Raw genomic sequence first — 20,519 nt, 5'->3', positions numbered from 1 at the left:
AAAAAAAAAAAAAAAAAAAAAACAAAAAAAAAACAAAAGAAAGTTAGCAAAATATAAATAGAGTATAATGTTCCTTAAGAGTAAACACACAGGTAGGGTCCATTTTTGTGAAAAATCTTAAATTATATAACATAAAAGACTTAGGGCATTTTACTATTGAGATTTCTTGGGTAGATTATTATTTTAATAGCTTTCGAAGATAATTTTAAATAACTGGTTGCAATAGCTTTATTTTTGTCTGTTTCCTCCTACTAGTTTATACTAGTACAAGTACCAGTATAAGTACTACTTTAAGTCTTACGCTGGACATCCATTGTGCTGGGAGTGCCAGAAATTTTTTCTTTGGTGCTGCTGGTGCTTGAACCAGGATCTTGCACCTACTAAATATGTCCTCAGTCACTGAGCTACAGCCACAGCCCAGCCAGGAATTTCTTATCACGCACCTTGAAGGTTCAAGTGCAATAATTAGGACAAAGTTATACACATGAGTCCTGGTTACATGCCTGTCAAACTGTAGGGATGGGCAGAGTATTATGAGGGAAGAACTCTTAGACACTATCAACAGGCATCAAATTACTTAACTTTTGAAAAGTCAAGAAGGTGACAAATGAGATAAACTGAAAAATTGAGAAATCTGCATGAAAACAAGTCATTTGGTATTAGCTTCGTCACTTTACTTCAATTTGAAATTATTTCCAAATAAAATAAAGTTTAAAAGAGAAGGAAGAATGGTTAAACACTGAACATCATCTGAGTGTCAGTTTCAACTTATAATCAAGTTGTGATGTAATCACAGTGATGAACGTTGCCTGCTGGATTACAAACCACAAGACATCAGCCATCCACAGGCAGCTGGGTGAAGTGTTGAATCACAGGGACTCAAGGCAGGACCGCCTGGATGTGAGTCTCCACTTTGTTAACTATTAGCTTCGTGACCTGGCATCTAGAATTACTCTTCGCGGGTTACTTTCCTCATTGGTTAAATGGGAATAATAACAGCTCACACTTTCTAAAGTTGTTATTAGACTCAGTAAGTTAGCATTTGTACAATGCTGAAAAGAGTGGCTGGTGCGGTGTTAGAGATGTATATCACACCGATAATCATAATCCTCTTGCAAATATTTAACTTTAAAGCTGTCATTTTCCACTGACTGGAAAGTGGACATCTTGTAGCCTGAAGGGAAGATTATAATCTGAGGATAGGAAGGAACTTTCCAAGCTATAAATGACAAACTCATAGGAAAATTTCTCTGCCCAGTTTGAGGATCACTGCTCAAGGAAGTAACAAGACTGCCACGTTCCCCAGGTGTTCTCGGTTGGAAGAGAGATTTTGCAAATCATTGCTCTAAATGTGCTTGGCTAGCAGGTCTCTCAATTCCTTCAGGGGAAAATTTCAGGTCATATTATAAGTGCAACCAGGTAAGTTAAGTGAGATAATGTTATCCAGAAATAAATCCATTCATTTTTAACCCATTTTACACCTACAAGAGTTTCCCTACGGCAATGGTTTTAGAAATTGGAAGATCACTTATATAACGTAGATCCTTGCTGCTCAAAAGGACTTCAATTATCCTCAGCTCTCAGAGTTCATTAGAAATTCAGGAATTCAGATCTCACCCCCTGAATCAGAAGCTGAATGCTAATGAGAGTCTTAAGTGACCCACTCGCACACTCAAGTTTGAGAAGGCCGGCAAAGTCCACTGCCTGCTTTCTAGAGCAGTGTGGTGTGAAAAATCTAGACAGGACTCTCGTTCTCATTCATCCCCGCCTGCCCTCCAAGGGTTCGTTGCAAAGTCCTGTGGTCCTTTTCCTTACACATTCTGATTCCCCGGAACTCTGCCTGAGCGGTGAATATTTCCATTGCTAACTTGAATAATTCTCATCATTGGAAAATAACAATAAACCCAAGATTATGCCAAGAACATGCAATAGGAGAGGTCAAAAGATCTGGTGATAGTCTACATAATCTCAAATTCCCAGGAGACAGCGTCAGGCTGCATCAAGTGTATGAATATTCCCTTGAAGTATGTCATTCCATAAGCCGGGTTAATTAAACTGTCAGTTGTGCTGTGAGAAAAGTGGTGAAGAGTTAGAATTTCTAACTGAAAATGAATCCAGTCTATGGGCGATGGGCTGCATTTCTGAAAGGAGTAGCCAGTTCTTTGTCTGTACATTTGCATATTGATTAGCCCCTTTCCATGAACGGTTGGATCTTTTTAATTAAGTTTACAGTGTTTTCAGTCCCTGGGTTCACAACCCATGTCCTTTTGATCCCTCCCAGGGTGTGAGAATTGGTTACAATGTCTTTTTTTTTTAAATCTTACATGTAAAAGGCATGATTAATTATTGTGCCCACAGATCTATTTTATTTTGGACACAAGACTCATTTATAGCCTGGAAGTCATATCTTACTTTAGCTAGCATATCCTGAAGAAGTTTGCATTGCTGTTATTCATGCATGTATGCTTTTCCTCATTCTATTCTCCTCTCTAAAGTCTGCTTGGGCAGAAACCTGTCAGTTTTCATTTTTCCTATGCATGTCTGTCTACAGTCATGCATTGCTGAACGAAGATGCTAAGTTCTGAGAAATGTGTCCTTAGGCTATTTTGTCATTGTGAGACCTCACACAGTAGACTTATACAAGCAGAGATGGCTTCCTCCTAGGGGACCACAGTTGTATATGCAGCCCTGGGTTGATGAAACATCTTTATTCAGCACAGGACCATACTATTTACATTTATTATTGCACTACCTTTCAGTTTATATAACTTTTCTGACTGAAGTGTTCTCAATTATTTCTCTAGGCAGAGAAACACAATTATCAGTGAGAATTTTTTAAAAGAAAGTAAATATTTTTCAAGATTAGAAACTGGGGTCCTAAATCTATATTGGGAGCTTAAAAAGTGAAACTGTTTTATCCCCCAATGGACACAAACCACAGTAGTTCATGCAGGGCAGGTCATCTGCTGAGAAAGAGCTCACTGCTTTATCTACAGGTCTAGGGTGGTGACCTATATTTAGATTGAAATCTTGGTTCCAGTACCTGCTAGTCATTTGAATTTACTGCTCCTTTTGTGTAAAGTTTTGTTTTGAAATGATTTCAGGCCTGTAAAAAATTTGAAAAAGTCATTAAGAATTCCCATATACCTTTCACCTCACTCTACCAATATTAACACCTTTTTTATCATTAAGATGATAATTAATTCCAAGAAATTAACATCACTTCTATGCTTTTAAGTATTCCACAGGCTTTATTCTGACTTTTCTAATTGCCCTCAAGTTATCCTTTCATCTAGCTCCAGTAGGACCCACACTGTGTTTGTCTGTGAAATCTCTTCTCCTTTATCCGTGGTTTCCTCAGTCTTTGTCTTTCATGAACTTTACCGTTTTTGAAGAGTATTGCCAGTTTCTTTGTACAATGCCCTTGATTTTGAGTATCTACCTGGGTGTCTATTGTTTTTTCAGCATTAAACAAATCTTTGTTTTGGACAGCAGTGCAGTGGGAATGGTATTTCGTCCTCTTTGCACATTGGTATGGCTTGGTGTTCTCCAGAGTGTAAGTGTTGCAAACTTTATCGCTAATGCTACCATGATGGCAGGAGAAACCTCATGAGAGATACTGCTGTGATGAGCACTCAGCCTTCATGAATGGATGAATTCATGGGTGTTGTTATCAAAGCAGTAGCTTAGTTATGAGAGTGGATCTGTTATAAAAGTAGGTTTGGTGTCTTCTTGCTATCTCTATGTTTTCTGTGTACTTTTTTGGCTTTCTGCTTTTCATCATGGTGTGATGCAACGAAAAGGTCCTCATCAAATGCCTGCCCTTGATCTGGATCTTCTCAGCCTCCAGAATTGTGAGAAATATATTTGTATATTTTTCCTACGATCTAGCCAGTCTCAGGCACGCAGATGTTCTATTATAGCAGCACAAAACAGGTAAAGGCTTACATATGACAAACCTCTCTCTTGTGATGTAGCTTTCTTTACCTGATTAAGGTGATGCCTGCCAGGTTTTCTTGCTTCACTATCATGTTACTATTTTTCCTTTTAGAATTTACAGATATCCTATGGGAGGTACTTGAGACAGCACAAATATCTTACTTTTCATCACACTTATACCTACTGATTTTCCCATTTACGTTTGTTAAAAACAGGTAAAATAGTTGACATGATACCTCATGTATTAAACGCTAATTTCATTCTGCTAAAGTCTGCAAATGCTTAGTTATGATTCCAGTGGTACCTTGGTTTATGAATTTAATTTCTTTTATGATTTGGGAGAAGATGGCTGCATTTGTGTTTATGTGGGGAAGATGACCGTGGTCGTGTTTATCACCAGGTGCACAGTTTGTGAATGGAAGCAAAATTTTGCTGAATGCTTTTGTTTGCTAACTGAATTGTTCTTATGGTATTTCAATGTAATTATGACATTGCTCAGAAACATAATACATAGTTATGACATCACTTCTATTTGAAAAATGGTTTACTTGAATTTGTTGAATCATTTTTTCAAAAAGTATCATGATGACTTGTTTGTGTAGTAGAAGGATATGAATATTAAGTCATTTTCAGCTATTACTAGGAATGATGACTTTATTAAAGAAACTAATTTTAAGAGACTATTCATTGCTATATTAGAGATATTCTTGTACATAATTTAACATGCAATATTACTGACTTGGGTACTTTTGGTCTATCTATACTCAGTGTTTTTATCATTTTTAATAATCTTTTAAAGAATCGTCTTCACATTGTAGATGAACAAACATTTACAAAACCACACAGCTACTAAGAATTAAAGCTAGAATGTAATTTTAGGTCACTCTGATTCTAAAATTATGCCAGATTACTCAAAAATTACAAAAGAATAATTGAAAATTTAATTCCATTAAATAAAATTATAAGATGTATGTGTCTTACAATTAGCAAAGGAGTAAGACTACAATAATCTATTCTAAGCATTTGTAAGTCAATGCATTTTGGGAATCTTATTTAGTTTCAAAAAAGTTACTTGTTACATATATTTGGAAAAATATATATCACATCAAATTAAATTAAATTTATTTTGGGTATCTGAAGTTTATTCAATCATTTTTATTGGAGATATGGCTTACTAAAATAAACTAATCTTGCTATAAAATTGTATAAATAAAGCAAATATATCTTTTAAAATTTTGCAATCTCTTTCACTGTTAAACTTAATCTTAAAGAAATGAACTGAAAATGCATTATCTGCTGTTTTTGAAATTGTTTTTATAAAAACTGACAAAAAGTTCCCCTACATGGCAATATCATTAATAATGTCTCACCTATTTGACAGCTTTAAAAGACAGAGTACTGTTTAAAAATTATTTAAATGATTAAAAAGAGAATATTTAAATATATATGTCAAAGTTAAAGTAATCTATTAGTTTATTCTTGAATATGTATGTACTCCCTATTTTCTTCAGATCCTTTGCTATTTTGAACTCATGAGATTGGAAATCATTGAAACTTTAGCTAATTTTCTTCCCACAAGCTGCTCGCAACATATCACGAAGAAAATAGACTTAATGGAATCAGAAAAGCAAAGATTTCTTACTGGGAGTAAGAGATTATCTTAAAACAAATAGCAATTTTTATGAATGATCCTCAGAAAAATACTATTGATTAGCATAAATGTGCCCATTGTAGATTAACTCTTCAGAGCTGTCTGTCTTCAAGGATTTGCAGGCATTGACCAATCAATTTCTCTTTGTAACATTACTGGGAAATAACCAAGTTAAAGAGAAGGCAGTGTGTTTATGATTATACTTTTGTGCTATTAAAACAGAATTAGCAGAGTTCATAATAATGAGTCCAGTCATGGATAGCAATAGGCATCTTTAAAAAATATATAAAAGGAGGGAGATAAGGTGTGGACACACTTAGAAATCTAGATGTGTGTCTCTGAACATGACTGATAGCCTGTTGCTACAAGAAACTTCCACATGTTTTCCAAAACCATCCTGTGTTTTCAAAACTGTAGTCACATATGGCTTTAATTCCCATAAATTTGTACCAAAACACCTGGGCTCTATATACTTACCAACTCTCTCACGCATGTTTACTAAATTTATCTTCCACCATATGACAAAGTAATGCTTCTTTTGCTTGTCTCAGAATTACCATTCCCCCTCCTTTTCAGCAGTCCACAGAGTCCAGGAGGGTGCTTAGACACACACTTGCTTGAATGATGTCTCTCATGATTTGTAAACTTCACTTCAGAGCACTGAGTGTTAAATTCTTATTTATTTATTTTTTGGTGCTGAAGACTGAATTAAGGGCCTCATGCTTGCTGCACTTTTGACCTTTTATTTTGTATTTTGCTCAAACTGTTAATTCACTGGTTCTCCACTTGCTCACCTTCCTGAGAGTTGCTTTCTTTAACATTAAACATTCTAAGGGGTGAGATACAACATAGTAAACTGTTCATGATAGCATAGCATCTTGTTAGTATGTTTTTTGTTTGTTTACACTTGCTTTTTGTGACAGTGTCCAGGGCTCTGCTAACCTGTTTTTGTCATTGTTGCTGCAGAGGAGTTCTTCATTTCCTAGACAGTTATTATAGCAAAACCGATTTGAAAATGACCTCAAACTACTATAATTTCTCTCACCTAACAAAAATAGCTTTTCTTCCTGCATTCCTTCTCTCAGTTGGTGGCAGTGAAGCTCACCCTTTGCCCATCTAGCAATCTGTGCTTTGTTCTAGATTCTCCTCATGGACTCAATCACAAAGTGTTTCCGGTTTTGCTTTCTATATTTTGACCCTTCTCTTCCACTCCCTCCCCCACCTAATGACCTTCTATGGAAAATTTTCCATGCTTTCTTCAAAAGTCCATTGCAGTGCCTCTGCTGGGGGTAAAGCATCTCCTTTGCATGCCTCCTCTGCCCTAGAAGGTTGTATCATTTATCCCTGGTGATGGTTTTCCCACTACTGCGGTAGCTGCGTGGAATTTACTCCCTGTCCTACCCAAAGTGGCTGATTTAGTGCCTCATGCGTGCAAGTTGATGTATCAATGATTGTTGACTGGCTGAACAAATACAAGTGTCCTTCACCTCCTTCTCACATCTGTTTGGTATACCATCCAGAGACAAAGTAAAAATCTAGCTATTCAAGGGAAATTATATTGAATATATAAGCATTTCATTTCAAAGTGCTTTGTAAAATTGTAGAGCTTATTTTTCTTTATGTTTTAGTATGTTTGTGTGTATGTTTAAGGTAGGATAATAATGATTTTTCCAAGATTTGCCTTTAAATGTGATTCACCACTTTGTTTTAATGTCTCACTAATTGAAAGTACTGCCTTTATCATCACTCAAATCTAGTTCAAATTCTAGTTTTTCACTTAGATTATTCTTAGTCATTGGTTCTGAGTAATTTTCACTTGTAGCTATGAGCTTTTTACATCTGTGTGTGTGTGTGTGTGTGTGTGTATATGTGTGCTCACGTAGTTGTAGGAAGATATAATAACATGAACTAAGAAGGCAAGGGAGAACTCTGAAGATGTCACAGTTAGCCATCCAGCCAGGATTGATGCTTCCACCATTCTGAAATAGTGAGAGGCAAATTCCAACATCCCATCAACTGTCTTGCTCAAATTCTGCTTTTGCTTTCTCTTCAACATGCACAAAGGACACCAAGGTAGGAGGGCAATTGATCAACCCTCAATCAACACTGGATGGGAGTGAGGGGGTAAATTCCCAGCTTTCGGTCCTCTAATGTAATGATTCTGAGCAGTGTTTTCTCTTCTCTTTCTCGGAGGGTCTCCACAGGGACTGAATCCAATTGGTTAGAATGATAACACATCCAACATGGTGCCTATTACTAACTTTTCCTCTTTGTCTCACTTTTTCCATATCCTTTAACAAATGCCTTTAGGGTTAACCTTCACATAAAGTGTCTTATCTGTTGGTTGGTTTGGGGGATAACTCAGGCTAAACCAAGGTTTGAAAAATATAGAAACCATGGCTGACTAAGATTGAGATACTGCTGATCCAGTCCTAAGGGCTGTCACTTATAAAAACAAGAGCCAACATTAAGAGTGTCAGGTTCCTTGAGCTAAAAGATGCTCTTTATGAGTGGTTAAAACACGGAGCAGAAGCAGAAAGTTTTGAAGTAGCAGGGGCTAGTTAGTGTTTGACCTTACAACTCCTTTTTATTTTTATTATGTTGCCATTATTTCTAGGGACAATGGCGTTCTAGACTGAATGACTGAAATGAGGAGATAATATACTAGATACTGTGGTTTAAGGGAAACTAGAGCCAGGGCATTTATGAGGACGTTATTGCAAAACCAGTGATGCACAGTGGAGGGAAAAGTATCAATAGTGACCGACAAAAATACATACATTTCATAGCTATTTAGCAGATAGCATCTTCCTAAATGGCTGCTACTATTTTGTATCCGGGTATAGAGGGTCATGTTGGTAAGGTAAATGAGCCCTTCAAACAGGAAGGCATTTCCATCTTGATGTTGCTCTTCAGAAGGACATATTTGTAAATTTCCTTTGAAAGCCCATTTGATTCTCATTAAAAGTCTTTTAGTTATGTGTGCATTTATATATTTTCATCTAATTCAATCATATTTAAATGTCACAGTGGGTATGAGAACTCATATCATATCCTTATACTTCATGTTTGATGATAATTGACAGAGTTTTTTAGCAGTACTTGTTTAAATCAAACTGTTTCTGGAAGTGAGAATGTTTTATGGTGTAAATTTAGCCAGTTTATGGATAGGCATGGAAACTATTAGAATGATGGAACACTCACTACAGCAAGTGCCTTTATGAAATTCCTTTGCCTTCTTCTTCGAGATAAAGTTGTTTTGGCTTTGCAGCCTTCATCTTGACGAGTGACCACTCGTCAAGTAGCACAGTGAAAATGGTTTTGTTGTTCCTCTTCAAGAGCACAAAATAAAAATGATGAGAAACCTTTTATGAAGATGTGCCATCTGGTAACCTGCGCAACATAGTTGAAGATAACAATATGTAATATAACTACCACTGTTAATTCCTATCATTTTGTTTTGAAACCCTCTATCATTTTTAGTGTTCTTGCTTTATTTTGTTTATGTCTATGATGCTGGTATGTTGTTATTCCTTTTTTTTTTTACTGCTCTGTTTATACGAAAAAAAGATGTAGCTTTCATTAAAAAGGAAAAAACCCTCATTGAAAGTCACTGTGAAATTTGAATAATTAATTTCATGCCAAATAAATCACTAGAAATTTCTGATGAGTACAAAAAATCAATCATTTGCAAAATTGCAAAGAGCTAATTTCTGATAAATATACTTCTGTATTTTCTGTTACTTTTGTATATTGGAAAAGATATAATATAGAAATTTCAGAATTTTAACATAATAGCCCTTTGCTGTAGGTAGCTTTTAATTGTTCCTGGGCTCTAAACCAGCTAATTAATTTTCCTTTGGAATCTTTTATTTAATTTAATGATATTTGTTATAATTTAATATTCCTATTTCTTGTCTAGTAATAATATATCAATTTCATATTTTAAACATATTCAGTAGCTGGAATTTTTTCTTTCTCTTTTTAAAATTTTTGTATGTGTTATTTTGAAGTATGAAAATACACATATGTGCACATGTGTGTTTTCTTTTTTACATATTATGAGCCAAAACCTAAGACCTCCTTGCAGAAAAGGGCACAACTTAAGAACTTTTTATACCTGTCCTATAGTACGATGTAAAGGTAGCTCTATTAGATAGTAGTACTTATCTTACAGCTCTGTGGTTTTAAAAATGGACATACTATGCTTAATCTGAAAAGCTTACTGTATCAAAAAAAATAGTTCTAGATAGGTAGGTACAAATATATTCTTCCATGAAATTAAGTTTCATTATGAAATATATAAGAAAAAATTGAATATGTAATAATGTAAAATAAAACCTTTTGATATTCATTCACTAAGTCTTGATATGTAACATGCTCTACTATTTTGGAGGAACCAGTCAAACTACAAAGTGGACCAATGCAAATGACTCATCCGATTGGCAGGACAAACAAAACACAGTAACAATGGCAGAGAGAATAACTAGCTTTTATGCTCATTACTGTGGCACGTGTTATGATCCCAGCCACTTGGAAGATGACGGAGGATCACAAGTTTAAAGCCAGCCTAGGAAAGCTAATGAGACCTGACTCAAAAGTAAAACAAAAATGGCTGGGGATATAGTTCAGTGACCCCAGGGTTCAATCCCTGGTACCGAAATAAAACAAATAACAACAACAGCAACATCAACAAACTTTTCAGGTAGTCTTTGTAAGTTATGAATAGATGGATCAATAGACTGCAACAAGCTAAACTTGCTCTTTTCATAAACTTTAAACATTTAATTATCAGGAAGAATATTCTTTAGTACCATCAATGATCCAGTTTATAAACGTCAACTATAGTAATAATAGGATAAGCTAGAAACATCTTTTTTTAAAGTGTAAGACTCTTCATTTTATATTTATTATTTTACACTTTATTGATTTTCATCTCTGGTGTTGTTCTTTGCAGAGAGTGAATCTGTCCTTCGATTTTCCATTTTATGGCCATTTCCTTCGTGAAATCACTGTGGCTACTGGGGGTAAGTGGTTTTCTACCCGTTCACCTTGAATAATCTACAGTTTCACTGCAGTTATTATTTTAAATTTACCCAATATTTCAAGAGGATTTTATTGTGAAAATCATTGTCTCCTAGTACAAAGTCATGAGTACAAATGAAGTGTAAGAAAGAGAAGAGGTACTGGAAAAATTTTTCAGTAGGAAAAAACATATAGGGATTATAATTTCATTTTAGATTCATCTCTGCTTTCTTGCTAAGATTAGCAATATCCTAGCAAAGCAGTTATCAGTGCATCCCAGAGGTTAGACACACATTAATCCAGGAGTGCTACTAATAAGAGATGATCAAAATGCCGGAGAATGGCCCATATGTCTTAGATACCAAGACCAGAAAGTGTAGTGAAGAGAAGCAGTGCAACAATAGAGAAGGAAACAAGTAAAAAGAAACACAGAGGTATAATGAAAAGGTGTGAGTGTCTATGACAGAAGCACGGTTGACTCGGGTCTTTTTCCTTCCTTGAGTCTCATTATGGGTCTTCTGGATGGAATGGAAGCCATGTTGATCATTTTTCTCTATGCCAAGATTTAGAAAATATGTAAGATTCAGGGAAAAAAATCTGTAGTCGTAAATTTCAACAAAGTTGGCTGCTCACCTACTTTGAACTAAGGTAAATTAAACTACTCATTCTTTAGGAATGTGTAAACTTACAGAGGATTAGACCAAGTAAAGCAGAAATGAAAATCACTTAAAAAATACAAAGGGTGAAGTGTGAATTTGCAGAATAATAAAGCTCAAACCTCCATGAAAAGCATTTAAGGTTTCTTGGAGATATTATTGGTGTCACAGTTTCCATGGTTTACAGAGACTTCTGGGAGGAGCATCTAAAGATGCACAGAAGAGGAAGTGGGTAGAATATTTTTGAATAGTGGATAATTGACTTAAAGTCAGGGGTGTATTTACCAAAAAAATGGCATATTCAGATTATAAGATTAGACAAGTAGTTTCAGTCAGTTTTACAAAACACCTTAAGAGTGAGCTTCACATTGAGTCATTAGTCCTGAAGTAGGTAAATAATAAACTTTAGCAGGCTGAATCTAGATATTTGTGTAATGTCTTGAATTGTAGGAATGTTGGGACTTGGCACACTTGGAAGAACACTGCAGGGGTTCCTATGAGAGGCTTTGGTGATTCTTTTGCTGTTTACACCAGTTAGAATCAAGCAAAGAAGCTGGTTTTATTGAAAGATAAAAACCACTTCTGAAATTACTAAATTTTGTGCAAAAAACACTATATATGAACAAAATATAGTGGACTCTCTTTTAAGTTCACTGTGTGTGTACTAGTAGAGTGCTAGGTATTTAATCAACATTCTTGTGAGACTACATGAAAAGTAGGAAGGTAGAACTGAAAGGCGACCCCAATAAACCATGAATCATCAAAATCGCTCCTGTGTTCAAAGTATGATATAAATATGGTGATGATATAATGTGGATGTTAGGTGCGTTTTCTCACATTTAAGTTGTGTGATCTAATGAATTTGAAAATGTGTGTTCTTAACATATGTTTAAAATCTGCACACAAGTGGTAAACATATGGGTAGCTTTTGCATTTCCAATTTTGCAAATTGCTTTAACTTTAATCCCCATGTCAGTGACTCAACTGATATGAATTAGGATTCTACATAGTAGAGTCGGTGGTAGTGCACTTAGGCAGATGGCTGTATCATCTTTACTGCTTCAAAGTACTATTTTCCTCTGAAAGAGCCTCAAAAGTAAAACGTCTGGTGTATTGAATGATCCTTCTTCTTGGAAATAAACACTAAAGCAAAGATACTCTTTTATTTCCATTTTTTTTTCTAATAAAATATACTAGTGTGGAACTTGCTTGTATTAAGTCTCTATACCTTATTTAAAGAGGCATATACATGATAATTTAGTCACTGGACTGAATTATTTTCAAAATGCAACCAGACCCTTTTGTAAAAGTTTGAATAGGTTGCTTTCTCCTTACTCATTCATTCAATCAATATTGATTGAGTCCCTAGCAAAGGATGTACACAAGAAGCTTAAAAATTATACAGGAAACTTTCAAAAAGGGAATAGGTGAAGGCATGCTTAGTATACAAAAGCTTAGCATCTAAGAAGAGGAAGGGGCATGAGATAAATAAAACAATTAAGATAAGGCTGGCTATAAGAGCTAAAGGGGCAGGAGGTGACTCATAAAGAATATTCTTGTTTGGACAGTCAAGAAATAGCCAGTAGGTGTGTGGAATAGCCAATACTTGCCATTGACCTGAAAGGAGATAGAATTTTAGTTGGCAAAGAAACTATTTGATAAGAGCTGGGTGGGGAAAGGGGTCTCAAACAAGAGGATGTTGAGCTAAATGACAGTGTTGAGGGCCATCAAGTTAATCAGTTTATCTCAAATGGAAGGTGAGAATAAGAGTCCAGTAAAAAATGGCATGAAGAATGTAGGATAAGTTAAACATCGGGAATTTGGAGATATCCTGCAGGTGCTGGGTTTCTTACAGTAGATCCAGCCTGATCTGATAGTGAACGACAAGGTGGGATGAGGTAAAGGTAGAAAAAATAGATAGAATTTTTCAGCGCTGCTTCTTAGATTATGAGGGCCTGAATGAACTAGGATGGGCACAGAGGAAAAGGGGAGAAGGAACCAGTGCAAGACTCCTAATCTGAGTTGTTTAATCATTGTGGTTGGAAAGGTTTACAGCTGCAAGGATCTGCTAAGATTTGTTTTTTGAAAACCTAAGAGCTACGAGGACCTCTGAACCACAGATTTGGTGGATCTCTTCTGTGGCTGACCTATAAACAGACAGAACTATCTGACAAAGACTCATCCACCTTGCAAATCTTAAACCGTGGAAGGTTTGGAAGAAAAATAGAAACTTCAGATTAAATAAAGTCAGATGAAATAAAGTTGATTGAAGATCATTCTAAATAGGTAGGGGCTGAGAGTTTTAAATAGAAATGTATTCTTTTCCATTGTATTGACTGTCAATTTTCTTCGACTGTGCTTTCACATATTTCTCTTGAAGGCTTTTCTGCACTGGGTGGAGGGAAAATAACAAAGCGAAATGTTTTCATAGTGAAAACAAGCTGTGCAAATAAATAAAGTGGATACTTTAAACCACAGCCCTCTTCATTTTAGTTCACTGCTTTGCCAGTTCCCATGCCTTCTTCAGATCTATCTTTCTCTCTCCTCCACCCCACACAGTGACGCAAATTTAGTTAAAAATGAAATAAACATCAGGATAATACCCTGTGTTATTGTTAGGATCACAGTTCCATATCAAAATATAGCTTAACAACACAGAAATATATGCATGACTCCCTGTGCTCCATCTTTATATTTTATATATATATTTTATTATAATCTTTAATTTCTACATAAAAATGTAAATTAAAACTAGACATCAGGCTATTTATTTATAAACTACAGAAATAAAACATTTGCCTGTTAAGAATTTTAATATTCAAACGCTTCAATCATCCGTACAAATAATGCACAAAATGAATTTGAAATACCATCTAATTTTCTGGTTCACCGATAGAAGATTCTGAAAACATCTACTTATCTTTCCATTTAAAAAATACTTCAGAATACACATACATTGAACATTGAAAAGTTAGTCCTCTGGGCATTTCATAAAAAATATTTCCATTAATAGTTTTCTCTAAGATGTGTTGTTTGCTTATGTTCTGCTTACTTGCTTTTTCTATGAGTATCTTAATTGGTTCTTTTTTATTATTAGGCTTCTAAAGTCATCTTTTAAATACTTCAAACTGTATAATAATATTTTTATGTAAATCTGTCAGGCATACACCTGACTTTGATGGATTCAGGGTGGGGAGGTAAGTTAACTGCTGCTTTATATAATAGGAAAGAGAAGAAATTGTAGTAATTCAGATAATCCTCACCCCACAATTTAAATATGTGGACAGATGGTGATTTGTAATTAAAATACGTGTGGAATTGCAAGCAGTTGGACATGAGATTAGAAATCAAAGGTGAAATGAATTAAAAAGCCAATGTGGAATATATAATACCTATATTACCTACTTTACTATAGGATGGATTTAGACTCTTTTGCTTTCTATGCAAATTTCTAGTTGCAAATTTCATAAGAGAAATGTTGAAAATTTAAGATCTTTCTTTCATTTGCCACATGGTAATTAATAAAATATAAAATTTTTCATTAAGTAATGATTTTTAACATCAATGAATTCAATAATATTAAAACAGACAAAAGTAAAAAATTTACTTTCTTCCCCTGCCTCCTAGCTTTCCAGTTTCTTTCCCAAGAAAAAAAAAACCCTTACTCTTTTTGTATATCAAATTCAAATTTAGAGTAATATTCTATATCTTATCAGTAATCACTTGCTTTCCCCTTTAAGTCTCCAGTAACAGAGATTTTTTAAAAAAATAGATAATGTATATTATCTTGGTTGAGTTTTCAGGAAGTATATTAACAAATTTTCCATCTTTTTTTATTCTGGCTTTCAAATAGTAATATTTTAATTACAGGTCCAAATAATATTTTATGCTTGTTAGAGGACTTGATTAATAACAGAAATAAAAGTTTTTTTGGGAGAGGAAGAGAGTGAGTTTTCACTCATGGTGATTGATTTATAAACACCAACCTCATCTTCTTTCAAGTGTGTAATCATAAAACAGAACTTGATGCATCCATTAACTTCTAAATCTAGTGCAAAAGTGAATAGACTTCCTTTGCCTTTTAAAATTATTAACGGCTAGCAGAGATTGTGAGTGTCTGGAGATCTGCGATGAAAGGAAAATGCTGAGGAGATAGATGCTGGACAAAAAGTAAATCCATTCCAATTTGGCTCACCAATTTAAAGTAACAAGCTCAGGTCTCAAGGATCTCTAGACAGAAAGATAAATTGTGTGTTGTCTGATCCGCTGTATCTAAATGATGCTCTGAGCTGTACCTCCGAACACCGGAGAGCTCATCGTAGCAGTCCCCTGTGATAATTTATTCTTCCCCCAAACCGTCTAGTGTCAGCAGCCGATTCAGCAGATTCACGACACCACTACATTTCTTTTCCCTGTGGCTTTATGAACTGCAGATTTACAAGCATCTTTGTTTCTACTGTGTCTGGAAATGTGCTGTATTTCTTTAGCACTGGCTCACCAAGGCTGAGGGTGGGAAGGGTAGTTGGAGATGGAGGCAGTAGAAGATCCAGAGAGAGACCACCCAGGGGCTGGAGATAAGTCAACAGGAATAGGACAGAAAAATAGCAGACACAAAGGTGGGTAGAATAAAGGCAATTGTACATAAATAAAAGAGAGAAGGATATTGATAACATGATGTCCTGACTCAGAAAGGAATGAGGAAGGGTGGTTCAGGGCAGGTGAGGTTTTGGATAAAGCAGATTCCCCCAACTAGTGCCCTTCCCTTGCCCTAACAGCCTCAGAAGAGTCCTCCTGTCGCTGATAGTCACTTAGGAATATTTGCCTCTGGAAAGTACTGTTCACCTCCCTCTCATAGCCCAAGACTTGACTGGAAATGTCAGTGCCATATTGTTTGTATCCTTTCCTAATTGAGATAAATGACAATATTACACACACGCTTAACCACATAACCCAGCTGAAAATAAAAAGAGGCTAGGTGTGCCTGCTTTGTTGGTAAAGTAATAACATAACGGCAGATTCACCAACTTTGTCCAGTCCAAACAATTAAAGTTCAAGACTGACAGAGACCCTGACCACTACAATAATGAGTCCAAAAGAACTCCCAAGGCTGGAAACTGAACTTTGCTTTTAAAGAGAAGCAACCTAAGAAATAGTCACTTTATTATTCTGAAAAATTGTCTCTTGATTCAGAAGCCAAGCCAGGCAGAACCATGTACTCTTCAGCAAATTACATAATTTCTCTGTCTCAGTTTCCCTATTTCTAAAGTAGCACACTAAAATTTTCTATTTGTAAGGGTTTCTGTGAAGGATACATTAATTAATATCACAATGTATGTTTCATAGAAAGTGCTAGTAAATATTTTGTTATGAATTAATATTTTACCTGTAAGTCTTCTCTTTTCCTTTTCAAAAATTTTTTTTCTATAAAGCTGTGCTTACTTGTTAAATTAGTTTGTTATTTTCTAAGATGACACCCTTTAATAGATTTCCTTCCACAAAACCTAAGAGGGAACTCAAAGAATGTATAGATATCATCTTTATTGTTTTAGTGTTGTTTTATCTTTGTCTTTGTTGTTATTTTGTTATTTTCTTTTTTCTCTATCAAATAAAAAAATGGGGAAAAAGAAACTTATCATTTCTAACTGCATGTTTTAAATGCTGGACTCATCCATGTACAATTAGGAAATGTATAGTATGTAGATGACTTGAATTGTCTACTTTGACAGGGTGATTATATCATTCATTTCTGAATGCTATTCTAAATCACCCCTAAACATTGCCCGATGATAATATTCTGGGACGCTCTCTAGAAATTTTATATATAGTAGGTTTTGTAGCACTTGGCAGCAGAATCTTGACATCTTTATCTAATTGTGACCAGTGACCACTAGGTAACAGGAATCATAGTATTATCTATCAGCAGGCTACATATATTGTCATGTATCCCATTCTATCCTTCGTACAGCAAGAACGTTAGGGACTGGTCATCAAATCATAAAATTAGCCATGGGTGAAATGCTGAAAAATAGCCTTTTCTAGATTGGAGACTCATTTAGTTGCTAAAAATTCAACTCAAAAGTGATTGGGATACCTAACCTCCAGTGCAATGTTAAATGTTAGTTAAATGTATGTATGAGGCTTTGCCTTTGAATTAGGAGACAGATTTTTTGTGTGTGTATCAATTACTTGAAAGCTGCCTTAATTTACAGTGCCTTTTCTTAAGTCACAGGAAACTAGTAGATATAAAGTAGCTCCAAATTGTGTTTTCACTTCGATCTGTACAGCACTGCAGCTAAAGTGTAATAGGGCTAAATGTTTTCTTTCTAATGAGGTTATGATGGGGTTAGATGACTTTGTTGATCTGTCTAGCCTGAGGGCCACTAAGAGATTTTCATTTAAATTGCTGGAATTATTGTTCAAATGAGAGATTTCTGCTTAAGGCAAGGAAAATGGAAGAAAATGCCGTTTAATTGGTTTATTATCAATTTCCACAGCTACTTTAAAAGATAAACATCCTTAGTTCAATGGAAAATGAAGAGAATTTGGAGCGATTATATTTTGAAAAACAAATTGTAAAACAGATAAGAAGTGAAACCCTTTAAATTGTGGCAAAATATACATAACATAAGACATAGCCACTCACAAATTTACTGTTTTTGAGGCTTGAGTCACTGAGCTAGGAGAGCAATTTTATTTTCTTTTTCTTCTTGTTCTCTTACTCCTTCCTCCTCTCCTCATCCTCCTGACTCTTCCTTCTTTTCCTCTTCCTCTTTCCTCCTCTTCTTTTTCTCCTCCTCTTCTTCCTCCTCCTTTTTATTCATATAGTGATCTCTTCAGGTGATTTATTAGTTTTCCCTATAAAACCTTGGAAACATAGCTATTTCCCAAAACTTTACACCAGTTTATATTGGCAAGCCAAATGTACTGGTGTTTTTACTGTTCTGTATCTCAAGAACTAAAGATTATTTTAGAGAATATTTGGAGCTACCTCTTGTATATTAGATAAAATCCAATAAAACAAAGGATATAATGTGGAGATCATTGAGTTCTACAGAGTTTAAAAACCTCTACAGAGTTTAAAAAGTTAAATTTATGGAACATTATACAACTAGAAATTAGTGTTATATGATCAGGTATTAACATGGAAAGAACACATGATAATAATTAAGATATGAAATTGATGAATTTGCAGTTACACTATGATGGTAATTATTTAGAAATATACAGAAAAGGAATAGAAATGAAATAGAATGGAAATAAAAACAAGTAGTGATTGTTTTGGAACGGTTATATTATACGTGATTATTTTTTGATTCCTTTTATTTGACCTATTCCATGAAGAATGTTATGTATTCATTTTGTTTTGGTTTGTTTTTCTAGTGCAGAGAAGCAAAACCAGATCTTGTGAATTCTAGGCAGGTGCTTTAGACCTGACCTATGCCCTCAGCCTTTAAGTTTAAATTTCAATCCTCAAGAGTTATTGGAAAAAGTGAGTAGGAATCTGTTTCTTTTTTGATGCAGATGACTACTCAATTATCATAACATTGCTCATTGCATTTTATTTATTCCACTAATACATAATGACACATATGTTAAATTATCTTATTTCCCATTAGATTTGAAAAATATTATTTAAAGTCATCTGATTTCTTTTACCATAAATAAAAGGTTTGTGGTTCTCCTTTGTTGAAGCAAGTCTATGGGTGATTCAGTCCTCAACAACTCAGATGATTGTTAGCATTTTTAATCAACAAAGTATTTTTAGACAAATTTGGTAACTAGACAATAAATAGATGAAAATTCATTTCATTTATTGAGGAATTACAGGAACTTCTGATTTCAAGTCCTCTGTATAATAAGTTCTAAAGTTGTCACCCTCATTCTAGAAATAAGAAAAAGCAGGATAAACTAAAAATCAGTAACCCTCACTGGATTTAATAGAGAGTGAATTTGATGGGTATACCACTGTCTTAAAAAATCTGAAGAGACATGGATATCTGAAGAAACACGGAGATCTGCTTACCTGGAGCAGAAGCCACTGGAAGCAATAACTGGTGATGACTTGGGTGGTAACTTCAGTGAAGCGAAAGTATTAGTGTACATCAGCCTCACAGCAAGAAACTCCAACTGCAGGTGGACACCTAAATTTTTGAGCCTTGACTTTAGATCCTTCCAGTGAAGTTGTGAGAAAAGTCCTCTGATGGCTCTGCTAGCGAGCTGAAGAGTGGTTAATGCCAAAGAAACTAGAACCTTCTCCAAAGCAAAGGCCTACCCTTCAGAGAAAAGGGTTTTGTAAGGGGCTTATCCCAGCTGCAGGAAAGCTGTTTCTTCTACTAGAGGTGCCCTGTGGATCCTCTTTGGAAAAAATAAAGAAAATTAAAATTATGTGGTCAACAAGAGTCTGGACTTAAAGGTAATGGATCAAGAATTCTATATCCAGGAAGGGAATTGAGAGGCAAGAGGATAGAAACCTCTGGTAGGACCACAACCCAAAGATACAGGGCCACTAAAGAATGAGAGAATTAGAAAATCAAATTGCAAAGAAAAAATTAAAATAAAATGAGCATCTAAGAACTGTAGGACAACAATAAAAATACACATAGTTGCAGTATCAGAAGACAAGAAAAGGGAACCGAACAGAAGCAGTATATGGAACAAAAATAGCCAAGAACTTCTCAAAATTGGCAGACACTGGATTAAAAAGCTCAGAGAACACCTACCAGGAGATGAACAACCAAAAACTATTTCTAGACATAATATTTTCAAACAGGGTAAAAAAAAGTCTTGAAAGCAGGCAGAGAACTGCTATAAAATCCTCAAGGATTCCTGAAAACTGTAAAGGACATCTAATACAAAGTGTGAATAACTTTCACAGCCAAGAGGCACTTTGGGTAATTCAACCATTAATATAATGTGGTATCCAAGATGGGATCCTTAAAAAGCATTATGTAAAAATTAGTGAAATGTGGAAAAGTTTAGTTAATAATTTAGCTGATAGTTATGGACCCATCCTGTTTCATTAACTTTGACAAAGACGCTACACTAATATAAGGTGTAACATTACAGTAGGAAACATATAGACTATACAAAAAGATTCCATATCATCTTTTTAACTGTTATTAATTCTAAGAGAAAGTTTAATTTTTAAAAATATGAAATCTATATGTGACTCTTAGACATGTGAAATGGTCTATCACCTCACTCCTAACAAGTGGAACACCAAGTAAAACTATAGTGAAATACTATTT

At 34.9% G+C, this 20,519-nt stretch overlaps 1 protein-coding gene across 1 annotated transcript in view; it reads left to right on the top strand.

Moving 5' to 3' along the window:
- Positions 1-20,519, top strand: part of Plxdc2 (plexin domain containing 2) — a 425,675-nt gene that overhangs the window by 213,934 nt on the left and 191,222 nt on the right. Inside the window, exon 4 of the mRNA XM_005386938.2 lies at positions 10,548-10,617. Within this exon, the coding sequence (XP_005386995.1) occupies positions 10,548-10,617 (70 nt within the window). The remainder of the gene's footprint in view (positions 1-10,547; positions 10,618-20,519) is intronic.

The sequence above is a fragment of the Chinchilla lanigera genome, unplaced genomic scaffold (genome assembly GCF_000276665.1).
Source record: "Chinchilla lanigera isolate Chin_1 unplaced genomic scaffold, ChiLan1.0 scaffold00028, whole genome shotgun sequence".
In the NCBI taxonomy this organism is placed as follows: Eukaryota; Metazoa; Chordata; class Mammalia; order Rodentia; family Chinchillidae; genus Chinchilla; species Chinchilla lanigera.
Note: the sequence above shows the minus strand (reverse complement) of the source record. Positions and strands in the feature narration are given on the sequence as shown.